At 39.9% G+C, this 12868-nt stretch overlaps 1 protein-coding gene across 2 annotated transcripts in view; it reads left to right on the top strand.

The window, feature by feature from the left end:
• Positions 1 to 12868, top strand: part of dscaml1 (Down syndrome cell adhesion molecule like 1) — a gene marked incomplete at its 3' end in the record, with an annotated part of 107298 nt that overhangs the window by 75334 nt on the left and 19096 nt on the right. Inside the window, exons 8-17 of one of the 2 annotated variants that reach the window (XM_080458994.1) lie at positions 2831 to 2973; positions 3906 to 4035; positions 5858 to 6136; positions 7028 to 7147; positions 7297 to 7476; positions 8895 to 9100; positions 10602 to 10698; positions 10871 to 10999; positions 11575 to 11742; positions 12010 to 12080. In XM_080458994.1, coding sequence (XP_080315120.1) covers positions 2831 to 2973; positions 3906 to 4035; positions 5858 to 6136; positions 7028 to 7147; positions 7297 to 7476; positions 8895 to 9100; positions 10602 to 10698; positions 10871 to 10999; positions 11575 to 11742; positions 12010 to 12080 — 1523 coding nt within the window. Of the gene's footprint in view, positions 1 to 2830; positions 2974 to 3905; positions 4036 to 5857; positions 6137 to 7027; positions 7157 to 7296; positions 7477 to 8894; positions 9101 to 10601; positions 10699 to 10870; positions 11000 to 11574; positions 11743 to 12009; positions 12081 to 12868 lie in introns of both variants that reach the window. The other variant, XM_080458993.1, reaches the window with a different exon arrangement.

Genomic DNA, 12868 nt, shown 5'->3' with positions numbered 1-12868 from the left:
ATGATCATTGGAGTGAGAATGAACTACTCTGCCAGGGACTTTCAACCCCACATGCAACACAAACTGAGTCAACTGCACCCAATATACACACAAAACAGTCATACCCACACTTGGAAAAAAAAAAAAAAAAAAAGTCACACTCTAGTTTTCTCATTGACTCACTGAAATGTGATACACTCAACTTATCTTCTCATTCAGTGAGAGACCAGCAGCGAATACACGAGTGGACATGGACAGTAATCCACACGTGTATACTGTATCTGTATCTGCATCTGAATTTCTGTGTGTGTGTGTGTGTGTGTGTGTGTGTGTGTGTGTGTGTGTGTGTGTGTGTGTGTGTGTGTGTGTGTGTGTGTGTGTGTGTGTGTGTGTGTGTGTGTGTGTGTGTGTGTGGGTCTGTATGTGTGCGTGCGTGCGCGCCCCTGAGACGGTGCTACTGAATAATACATCTTTGACTCGTCAAAGCTGCGACTTCAAAGCTCAACACACGCTGGGAAAGGGAGGAGAGGGAAAGAGACGGAGTGAAGTGGGGGTAGCAGGGCTGGAAGGAGAGACAAAAACAAAGATACGATATGAACAATGGTGAGAAGGTCAGACAAGAAGCGACAGATGATTGAGCGATAGCTTCCAGCGCCTTCCAATAATGCTAAACACATAAACACATCTTGTGTCCGTTTGTCTGCCTGGTTTTCAGTCTCGATGTTTTAACAGTGACAGATGACTTTGGGATGAAGCGTGTGCCACCAGAAACTGAATTCGAATTCAAAATACTGAATTTAACATGCATAGTTTGTAAATGGATTAAAATTGCATTTTTCCAAGCTTGATTTTGAATTTTCGCACAATAAAACCTAATCTAATACTCATGATTTTGGTTCATATTCAGTTCTTTTTTGACCATGACATGGTGGAAGATGACATCTCAAAACTATGGCAGAGGAACTTTTAAAGAATGTTTTTTTGTGCAATTTGAAGGAAATCAGGTTGCGTGCCAAGAGTCTCTGAAATATGAATTAAAAGCATATATTGCTTTTCCATTTAGGGTAATATGAATAAATTGAATGATTTGGTCTTATAAGGGGCATACTATACACTCGCCTCACAGTAGATATATTTTTAGTTTGAGTCTTTAGTTTGAGACTTATTTTGCATGTGTGGAAGTGTCTTTTTTTTTAATTTTTTTTACAGGTACTCTGGTCTCCTTCCACAGTCCAAAAATATAACATTCAAGGTTAATTAGTCACTTTGAAACTGCCCGTAGGCGTGAAGGTGAGTGTGACTGTCTGTCTCTCTGTTTGCTCTGTGATAGACTGGTGGTCTGTCCAGGGTGTACGCTGCATTTGCCCATAGCCAGGTGGGATTAGCACCCCTTCAACCCTATGTTCGTTAAATCAGTTAGTTAAAGCACTCAATTATTTATGATGACCAGGATATCAGGTGCAGTAAGCAGTAAGGAGTTTCCGTGTTCCTCCGGTGCGTGTGTAGGTCACACTGTAAAAATCCGTTCAAAACAAATACCGTATGTCTATTTATCCGTTTCAACAAAACTTTATCCACCTCAGTGTTACATACATAGCATGTTAGTCCAGATGACTATAAGCAAAGGCAGGGGACATCTGGTACACGTCACACTTGTTTACAGTAACGCCAATGGGCAGTTTTACAATCACCAATTAAACCCAAATGCATGGTTTTGCCCAGTGGAAAAGAAACGGGCATACCCAGAGGAATCCCATGCGTATATTACCAGTTTAAATTCAGTTGCTTAGAATCAAATTGTCTTTGCACACAAGTCTGTTCACACTAACCCCGGTCAGTTTTATACTATATCTTTCAGCACATCGTTCCTGGTAGTCCAGAAATGACTTAGTGTGGTTGCTGTTGCTCCATTCAGCTCCGGCTCATGTCGCTCCTCTGTAGACAGAGTAGACAGACTGTATGTGCAGTAGTTGTACTGCCAGCAATATCTTTCCTACTCTGTGCAGTTTTGGAAAAGACAATGCATATTCCCCTCAGTGAATCCAAGGACATTGCAAACACATAGTTAAAAATTTTACCACGATTAAATTGTTAAAGACAACAAGATTTGAATGAAAACACTTGTTGATACATTACAAGCACGTTACCTTCTAAAAGATAAAAAAAATTAAATAAATAAATAAACAAAAACTGTGCAGTCCAAACCAAAAAGGGATTTGTTTAAAGGTCTGTAACAATTACTACAATTTCATGTTCAGTCCTATCCTGACCAGCCAATAATAAAATGATCACTGCTGAGCTGCCGCCTGGAGCTCCTGTAGGCTAGTTTTTGGTTGTTGCCAGATAAAACAGAAATGAAGGCGTGATCTTTACCATTTTAGCGCTGTTCAAACTGGAAACCTTCCAAGGCTTATTATTACGTTCATGCATCATAAGCGAATCTTACTAAATAGCTAGGTAGCGGTGTGTGTCACTTAGAAGTCCATAAATCCAACACATTTTTCAGTTATGAAGACATTGCCAGAAGTGGGATGTTCCATCTTGGTGACATTGATATAAAACTGTCTTGTAAAAGTAAATCAAAGACCACTAAGGCAAGATTTTCTGACCTATCCCGTTTTCCACCCTCATATTCTCCTCTCCTGCTCTATCCACTCCTTCCCCCCCAAACCCCTCCCCTATCACCCTTCCTCTATATTCCTAAAATTCCACGACCTACTTCTGACACCATGAACTAATGATCTTCTTTTTCCTCCTCTCTCTTTTTCCTCTGATCAACCCATTTCTCCTTTTTTCTTTGAATCTCTCCCTCTGTTTCTCTCTCTATCTCTTTTTCTTTCACTCCCATCAGGTCCTCCAAGGATTCGGCCTATGAAAAACATTACGGCGGTGGCAGGAAGAAACACCTTCATAAACTGTCGTGTGATTGGGTATCCGTATTACTCAATCAACTGGTACAAGGAGGGACTTCTGCTGCCTGACAATCATCGCCAGGTGGAACTTGATTTTTTGATTTTTTTTTTCAATTTGTATTCAGTATTAGATACACAATATTTAGGCAATACATGTTCGTTCAGGTGAATCTCATTAAATTAGATAAAGTTGTTAGTCAATAAAAACTTTTTTTGACTGTTTTTACAGGTATATTAGACTTATATTACATGAACTAAAATGTTCGAAGCATTTATTAAACTTTTATTATGATGATTGTTTCCTCTGAATTTTATTTAGGACCTTTATGAGATTATCAAGAAACAAATATGCTTAAAAAAATAAAATGCATAAGACATTTCACAGTTTTAATTAAATTGTGAAAAGAAATCTCAACTTTAATTATAAAGCACATTTAAGACACTACAGTAAAAACGTTTTTTTCTACATCGTATTGTAACTCCTTGAGATGCACCTGTTTACTAGAGATAGATGTTACTCATGCACTTTTATGTGTTTACTATTTTAGAAATACATATCAAAACATACAGATAATCATAGCTTGAGTGGAGTTTAAAAACAATTGCACACTGATATCATACAGTAAAAGCGATGTGGCAGTGCTTTGAAATCACAGACACATTTATTACATGGGATATTTTCCAATACAGGAAATATTTAAGACTCATAGTCAACAACATACGAGAAGCAACACACAGCATGTCCAGATCAACAACTTGAGTGGTGGTAATCTAAAGATTACACAAGCAAGCTTGTCTAAAGCCTAAAGCCCATAAAAGTTATCTGTTGACTAAAACCTGAAATCTTCCAAAATACTAACAATTTAAGATACAAAGCAGATCAGAGGGTTTTTTTTTTTTTTTTACTCCTGTGTCCACTATGTTTTCATCTTATTTTAATCATCTTATTCAAATCAATGTAATGAATAAGTGCCATAATCAAGCTTGATCCTAACAGCCTTGATGTCTGTCTAGGTTGTGTACGAAAATGGGACGTTAAAGCTGAGCGACGTTCAGAAGGGGATGGACGAGGGAGCCTATGTGTGCAGTGTGCTGATCCAACCACAGCTATTCATCACACAGACTGTTTATGTCACTGTCAAAGGTCAGTCACACACAGTTTTTCACTGACTGGGTTTTATTTATTGAAAAAAAAAAAAAAAAAACTGCCTCTGAAATCTCTTGTGGGTCTATAGTGCAACTGGCATAGAATGCATGAATGTATGTGTGGAACTTTTGCAATAAGTGAATGTGAATATAAATGTAAAGTAAAATGACATAGAAAATGAATGAATCCAGCTGTGTTTTATTGCGTCACAATCAAAAAATGATGAATGCAGAATAGAGCAGTTGTAAAAGGGATGACAAGTGAGTAATACTGGTTCGAGCAAAATGGTGCAAGTGTAACAGCGGGAGAAGAAAGAACAAAGCTGTATGCATTGCCTCTAATAACCCCTGATTAAGGGGCGGAGTGGCCTAGTGCAAGCTTTCAACCACTCAGCAATTACACAGAGTAGGAGAGTGCTATTGTATAAGATTTGTGTGTGTGCATGCCTTACTCATGCATATATGTGTGTGAATGACAAGCCATGTGTGTTACGTATATTCCGCATGTCACCTTGTGTGTTATTACGCTCTGTTCTCAGCGGCGGTGCTATGACATGTTTGTTTTAGGGAGATGTCGAGTGTGAGCTGTGTGTGTGTGTGTGTGTGTGTGTGTGTGTGTGTGTGTGTGTGTGTGTGTGTGTGTGTGTGTGTGTGTGTGTGTGTGTGTGTGTGTCTGGGCTTGACATTAGCATGATGTGTGAAATTTGCGGTTGCTTGTCATGTGTGTTGCACGCACTTCACACACGCACGCGTGACTATACAAGTATAGCCTGCGCATGCAAGCGCGTGCTCATTTGCTGCATGTGGGTGTAGGTATGTGCTTGTATGAATGTGTGCTCGTCATGTCTCTGATTTAATTAGATGAATTTTAACGAGGCCCAGATTAAATCCCCCAGATGTCTCAGCAGTAACCCCTCCACCACCACCACCACCACCACCACCACCAACCTCTCCTCAGCGACTACTCCAAACCACCCCCATCACCTCTGCCGGTATCCATGGCAACACTGTTCTTTCCCCAATGGATGGGGCTCTAATTAGAGCAGCTATTATGGGCTGGCTTTAGCAGGGCAGGGTGGGGTTGAGTGGTGGGGTTGGTAGGGGGCATAGACGACTGCAGCGTGGGTAGTGGGCTAGTAGGGCAAGCTGCAGTGGTGAGTGAGCTCTGTGAGTCCAGGCCCAAGGAATCACAGTTCTGGACCGTTTTGAAGTGAAACACACAAAGAACCCTTTTACCAATCAGCCTGTCAGGTGAAACTGTCAACTGTGCCCTCGCATTAAAAAAAATGTAACAGTGTTTCTCTTCCTTTCCTCCATCGCTCATTTTCCCACCCCATGTCCTCTCAATGCCCCCGAATCTTCAAAACCACGCATCTACCCATATTTATGCCTGTCTTCACATCTGACATTCTTTCTTGTCTTCCTCCTTCACTTATTCATATCTGCCTCAAATCGTTATCTTCACCTTTTACTCACCCCATTCATTTAAACAACCCTCTAACTGTTTTCTTTCATTTTTTTTTTTTTCTTCTAAATTTCCATTCCCTCTTTGACTTATTCTATCTTCTATATATCTACCCTTTCTTTCACCCGGTTGCCTGTCCTTGCCTTTTTCTCTGTCCTTGCCTTTTCTCCCTCCCACTCACATTATCATCATTTATTTTCTCAACTTGATCTTCCTCTTCTATCTCTTTTACTTGTCTTTTAATGGTATTTCACTATGTTACTTTTGCTCTGTCCCTACGACTCCTCAATGAACTCCGTCTCTATACATCTACTGTTGCCTAACTCTCATGCCCCCGTCGTGTGTTCTCCCTCAGTTCCACCACTGATCCAGCCATTTGACTTTCCACCGACTTCCATCGGTAAGCTGATGTACATCGCCTGCGTGGTGTCATCTGGAGACATGCCCATACGTATCACGTGGCGAAAGGATGGCCAGGAGATTGTGGCTTCCTCGGGCATCACCATCGACACTAAAGAGTTCATGAGCTCCCTTCAGATATCCAAGGTGTCCCTCAAACACAATGGCAACTACACCTGCATCGCCAGCAACGATGCTGCCACTGTCAGCACAGAGAGGCAGCTCACAGTCACAGGTGGGGAAAGAAGACCCAGGAAGACTCAGAAGATAAAGTGATATGTAGAAAATGGTCAGGCTATGAACCTTTTACAGAAAAAGATTGCACAAAATGCGACAATATTGTTATACAGTTTGGCACCCCTGATTTTTAAACTAAACTTAAACTTGTTGAAGCTAACTTGAGATTGTGAGATCAACCTACACAGAAATTTCTTTATTGTCTTGCTTTGAGGCGTAACTTTACCAAATAATTTGCTATACCAAAAACCAAGTTGCATATAGAGACCCGAGATGTAACACAGGCAACAGAACTCCCGGAAAAAAGGTTGCAGACCACTTTTAATGCCAACTGTGGTGTCTGCTGTATGTTTTGCACAAGCTTCCTTATATAATTTCATTTTAGCACAAGATACACCTTCTTTTTTCATGATCTGCCTGTTGAAATAAGTCTAACAATTTTTTGGGGGGTTGTCAGTTTTGTCAGTTTTCTCAAACAGCTCTCTCGTCTGCACCAGTGAAAACTCAGAAGACAACGCAATTTTAATTTATGTGCTAAATCAGAGGTCATGTGAAGTCTTTAAGTTAAGCACAGATTAGTTTTTATTTTGTTAATTACATTTTAATGAAATGAGTGCCAATGATTTGGATAGAGGCTAATTAGCAGCTGAATTTGAGATATCATTTATTGTGCAAATTATTATTATTATTATTATTATTATTATTATTATTATTATTATTATTAATTATTATTATTATTATTAATAATAATAATAATAATAATAATAATTAATGACTAAAATTATCAATACTAAAATCGACCATGATGTCTAACCATTTTGTTAGCACTTCAATGCTTTGATATAGTTAAATCATGCCGTGTTCACACCTCCCTCTGACCTGTCTGCAGTGCCTCCTCGGTTTGTGGTGCAGCCCAACAACCAGGATGGGATCTATGGGAAGGCAGGAATCCTAAATTGTTCTGTAGATGGATACCCTCCTCCTAAGGTCATGTGGAAGCACGCCAAAGGTGCACTAGGTACACAACCGACTTGTCATCCTTTACCTTATAACTATAATGTGTTTGTCAGCTTGTTTCTGCCCATTGTTGTATTCACAGATCCACACACTGCAAAGTGTAACCAGTCCTTTCTTTGCCGGCTCTCTCTTTCTATACAGCGGGTATCGGAAACCCTCAGCAATACCATCCTGTGCCTCTGACGGGCCGTATTCAGATCATGAATAACGGCTCTCTACTTATCAGACATGTCCTGGAAGAGGATCGTGGCTTCTACCTCTGTCAAGCCTCCAACGGGGTCGGCTCCGACATCAGCAAGAGCATGGTCCTCACAGTGAAAAGTGAGTACACAAACTTGCGAAGACTAATGTGGCCGGGTTTGAGTTTTTCACTGCGTAGAAGACTGCAGTGAGACCCATCGAGGACGCTCTAGTGCTCCTGCTTATCAGTCTCCATGCACACATACTTACTGGCTGTGTCGAACCAGCGAGCCAGCTTGCAGCGCTCTCTCTGTTGGCGTAAACGTACACACACATATGTGCACAGTGAAGGTGACCATGGACCTGAGGGAGTGTGTGTGTGTGTGTGTGTGTGTGTGTGTGTGTGTGTGTGTGTGTGTGTGTGTGTGTGTGTGTGTGTGTGTGTGTGTGTGTGTGTGTGTGTGTGTGTGTGTGTGTGTGTGTGTGTGTGTGTGCATGATGGGTAGCGAGAAAGCGCGCTGGCAAACAATTGATCTTTTGACACCTGGGATCTGTCCACAGACAATCAAAAAGACTTTGAGCTTAATTATTATCTGCAATCAATTGCTCCACCCTGCCCTTGCTGTCAGCAAGACCCTGTGTAATGCAATGTGAAAATGTGTATGCATGCACTGAGCATTACGCATACAGACACACACACTCTGTCAAAACACAGCAGGACATTATTTGACGCCGGACCATTTTGCGGCATGCAGCACATTGACCCAACAAACCAGCTGTAATCACATAACCTGAAATCTTTTGACACTTGTAAACACAGACCCGTAAAACAAGCCGCACATAAATCCACTAGTTTCGCCATGTTTTGCTATCAAAGGGCTGCCCCGCTCTTGTGCGCTCTCTCTTTCCTTCTAGTGTTAGTGTTATTGATTGAACCGTTCCTCTCCTCTGCCTCCCTCAATTCTGTCTGTTTCGCTCAGCGGAGAGGGAGGAAAAGAGGAAGAGAGGGAGGGTGAGATGAATAAGTGATGAAAACAAAACAGCAGAACCCACCTCGGATCGATATTGTGTGTGCGTGCACACAAGCCCGTGTGTTTGTGTGTCTTGGACAAAGAAGATTGAGCGTGCAGGGGATTTTGTGTATAGAGTGAACACGAAAGGTAGAGTGTATCGTTTTTGCCTCTTCATTCACCTAGACCCCAATGTTAACTATAGGAGAATGAGAAAAGAGGTTTATTGACTTTACCTCATTGACCACAGCTCTTCATTACTCCACTGCAATGGAACTTGGCGATTTGAACCTCCAGCTTTTTAAGTTCCCATTATCCTACCCTTCCCTCTCCACTTTGACTTTTTTTTTCTTTTTTTCTTTTTTTTTTGCTTCGACTCTGTTTAGCATCTTCTTACCGTTTATTTTCCTCCGTCTCCCTTTCTTTCACCCACCTCTGTCATCTCACATCCCTCCCATCAATCTGTTTACTGTTACTATTTCTCCCTGCTCCACTCTATTTGTTCGCACCTTCTCTTCATCTCACACTCCATTTACCTTCTCCTTCCAGTCCCTGCAATGATCACCAGTCACCCCAACACCACCATGGCGAAGAAGGGTCATGTGAAGGAGCTGAACTGCACAGCCAGGGGAGAATGGCCTATCATCATCCGCTGGGAAAGAGGCGACACAGTCATTGACCCTGACCGCAACCCCCGCTACTCAATTACCACGAGTCCCAATGAAAAGACGGACGAGGTGTTGTCTACACTCAAGGTAAAACCACTTATCTGTGGCAGATTATGTTGTTGATGAAATCAGACAGCAGTGAGTTTGTGACTCTTGCTCAGCTGACAAATTGCTCTCAATTTTCTTTCTTTGGGTTTCTCTTTACTTTTCAATTTTTTTTTTTTCTATTTGGGCTTTTATTCTTAAATGAACTACAAATGATGGGGTTGTTAAAGGGCAGGCATCAGTTTTTCTAATTGTTTGACTTCTGTGTGGTGCCTTCATATTGACACTGAATCACTGCGGAAAAATAGATGAGATTAAATCCATAGGTAGAGATGTTGCACACAGTTTATGCAACCTTGTGATGCAGAGGTGTGGATGGTATTAAAATGAGTATTTGTAAGTAAAAGTGCTGAGGATGTCATTGTCTCACTCATAATTAACCACTCTGACATCTATTCTAAAGTATAGAAGCGAATCGCTCAGGCACACGGAACAAAAATATGAACTCAACACTTTTGATTTTGTGATAAAACTGCACATTTTAGAGAGTCTTTTCTTTTATTGTGGCCAGCTTAAAGCACACCTGTGCAATGATTCTGCTGTCGAATCAGCTTCCTGATATGTCTGATTATCTTTGCAAAGGATGGGCGCTTACTAACACAGATTTAGACAAATTTGCGAACAATATTTGAGAAAAACTGGCCTTATATGTACATAGAAAACACCTTAGATCTTTGAGTTCAGCTCAATTATATTTTTATATTTTTGTTCAGTGTAATTCCAATGGTAATCATGTGCTTTCACAATGTACTCAGATGATAAAATCTGAATTGTTTTTCTTTCATGTTAATAATAATAAGTTGATTACGATTATAAGATACGTGATTAAATTTAAATCTACTAAAATCTCAACACTTAATAAGTTGTGTACTTGCAAAAAGTTGTTTCTCCTGTCTGCTGTTACTGGCATCTACCACGTTATAGAAAAACTAGGATTCAATAGTTTACCGAAAAAATAGATAAATTCACACCTACAGATTTTTTGTGAAATATGTGTTAGTTTGACACTTTCTAAGATATTATCAGATATAGATAGCTTATAATTATGATTAGATATTTATTCATACTCACTTCAAAAAGGCCATAAATTCAGAAACCAGGAAAGACCCTATAGTCTTTGGATGAGGGCCCTACAAAGGGTTAAAACGTGTATTTGAACAGGAGTTGTGTATATTACTCCATGTCTTCAACAATAAGTCACACAACATCATGTAATTCACTTAATATTATTTAAGGAAGACGGTAGCAAATTGCAAAAAATGTAATCCAGGTCATGTGCAGTATCATCTCAATGGTGGTGCTTGCTTGCTTGTGCAGCTCCATGTAACGCAGGGACATCAAGACCACTCGGATATTGTAGAGAAAAAATATTCTCCAAGAGGCACTTCTCCATCACAAAGCTGTGCGCTTTACACAATTTCCCCGCACAAAGATAAAGTTGTTTGTCTCTTTGACAGTTCTCTTTTTACCTTTTGCTCTTTAGCTGAAGCCAGCAGAGCGTGAGGATTCAGTCTTTTTCTCCTGTCATGCCATCAACTCTTACGGGGAAGGACGAGGCCTTATCCAGCTCACTGTGCAAGGTAACTATTCATGTGCAAATGCCTGCACTATACTATCTCCTCTTAAAATTGATGAAATGCACGAAATAGCTCAAGTCGTCACTCTTTACATCCAGGCATATCTCTCTTTTGCTGTTTCTGCCGCCTCGTTTTTGTTGCCTCTTTGTAAACCGTGTCTCTTTTAAACCTTTAGAGCCTCCAGACCCTCCCGAGCTGGAGGTGCGAGAAGTGAAAGATCGTAGCATGAATCTCAGGTGGACACAAAGATTTGATGGAAACAGCGTCATTACCTCCTACGATATTGAATATAAAAACAAAACAGGTAAGTCTGTTGATACAGAGGTGCAGAACTACAGTCACATTACTCAATTGCTAGTAAAAGAATGTAAAGAACTGACCTTAGAGTGCAAAGTGCTCTTCTCCAATTCAGCGGTCAATTGCATTCTTAATAGCAGGCCTTTTAATTAATTTGCCTGTATTTAGTATCTACTCTACATTATATAGTATAGAATTACGCCATGATAACAAGTATATACAAAGCATAAATCGTTGCCAAACCAAATGACAATATGTGCATACGCAGTAGCAATTTTAAATGCAACACCATTAGATAACTTGGTCCAAATTGTACTTATGAATGAGTGAAATAACATACTTGAAAAAACAAATTTTTCTTAAATATATCTGTAAGTAATGATAATAACTCACATCCTTCCCTGACAGTATATAATGTCCATCACTTGCAAATGCTAATAAAAAATAAATAAATGGTAATACACTCTACAACAAACCAGGCTCTTTAATGTGAAAATCCAATGAAAATGGATTTCTGAAATTAATTGTATAAGTGTGAAAATGATGATAGCAAATCTGTGTCAATGTTTTGCTCCTTGACAGACTCCTGGGAGCTGAAGCATGCCACCCGAAACATCTCTCCCACCAACAATCAGGCCAACATCGTGGACCTTCACCCAGCTTCTGTCTACAGCATCCGCATGTACTCCTACAACGCCATAGGCAAGAGCGAGGCCAGTAAGGAGCTCACCATCAGCACAGAGGAAGCACGTAAGTCCCCTGACAAGACTGCTTTTTACATGTGAATGCACGCAAATATTTGATCTATTTGAGTATTCAAAATTAGCATCCGTGCCACTTACACTGGCATCGGTCCTTGAGCATTTTGTATTCAATGTCGATCTTAACAAACCTGGGAAAAAACATCTTTTGATTGCTGTATGCCAGAATCTTTTTGAAGGACTAAACATACAGTGACTATGAAAGCCACAAAATGTTCATCTGACATTATTGAAATGTCTTTGCCCTTCTCTGCAGAGCCTGATGGTCCTCCGATGGATGTGATCCTGCAGCCTGTGACCTCTCAAAGTATCAGAGTCACCTGGAAGGTAACATACCACGAGTATTTACAGCCTAGAACGTCTTGAAAGATGCTTTTCAGTACCATTGTCTTGGCCTGGTTTATATTGCTTTCTCTAAAGCATCAGATTTCAAAGAACAGGGTGGGCCTTCCGAGAAAGCTTTAAGGAGATACTTCCAGCAGTTGGAGAAAGAAACTTTTGGCCTGGGGATGGTTTGCCCTCGCATTATGTTTTCCTTTAAAATTTCCAGAGCATTAAAGACACTTATTGCGAAAAAAGACATTTTCATAAATCTCAACCATCCATTTTAATAAAACAGACAAACACCAACCAAAGTCAGACTGATCACAAACAAAGTAAAATAAACTACAAGACTAAAACTTTGTCTCTCTAACTCAGTGCAGCAGGCATGTTTCTTGTTAAACTCTTTAACTTATTGAATAAAATGTCAGGACAAGATTAAAAATATATTTATCTATATATATATATATCAGTCATTGGTGTATTTTTATTGATCACAGATTTGTGAGCTGACTATTATTTTGATGTTGAGTATTTTTTTTAAAACACACACTTTTAGACATATTTTTTCAAGTGTAATGAAGATTAGAGAAAATTTTAATTAGTTTTAGTGCAAAACCATGCTTAACGGTTATTATTGTAACAGGAAGACCTTCTAAATATTTCAATTTTAGAGCATCTATATCCCAGATTCACATTTTTAAATTGTCATTCAACCAAAAATCCCTACTTGGAGTGAGACGGAGCTCTAGTAGTCGTCCAGTTCAAGGTGAAGCCCTTCCACACTTTTTAAA

This window comes from Lipophrys pholis (assembly GCF_963383615.2).
Source record: "Lipophrys pholis genome assembly, chromosome: 3".
Taxonomy (NCBI): Eukaryota; Metazoa; Chordata; class Actinopteri; order Blenniiformes; family Blenniidae; genus Lipophrys; species Lipophrys pholis.
The sequence above is the reverse complement of the archived record's forward strand: the minus strand, read 5'-3'. Positions and strand labels throughout refer to the sequence as shown.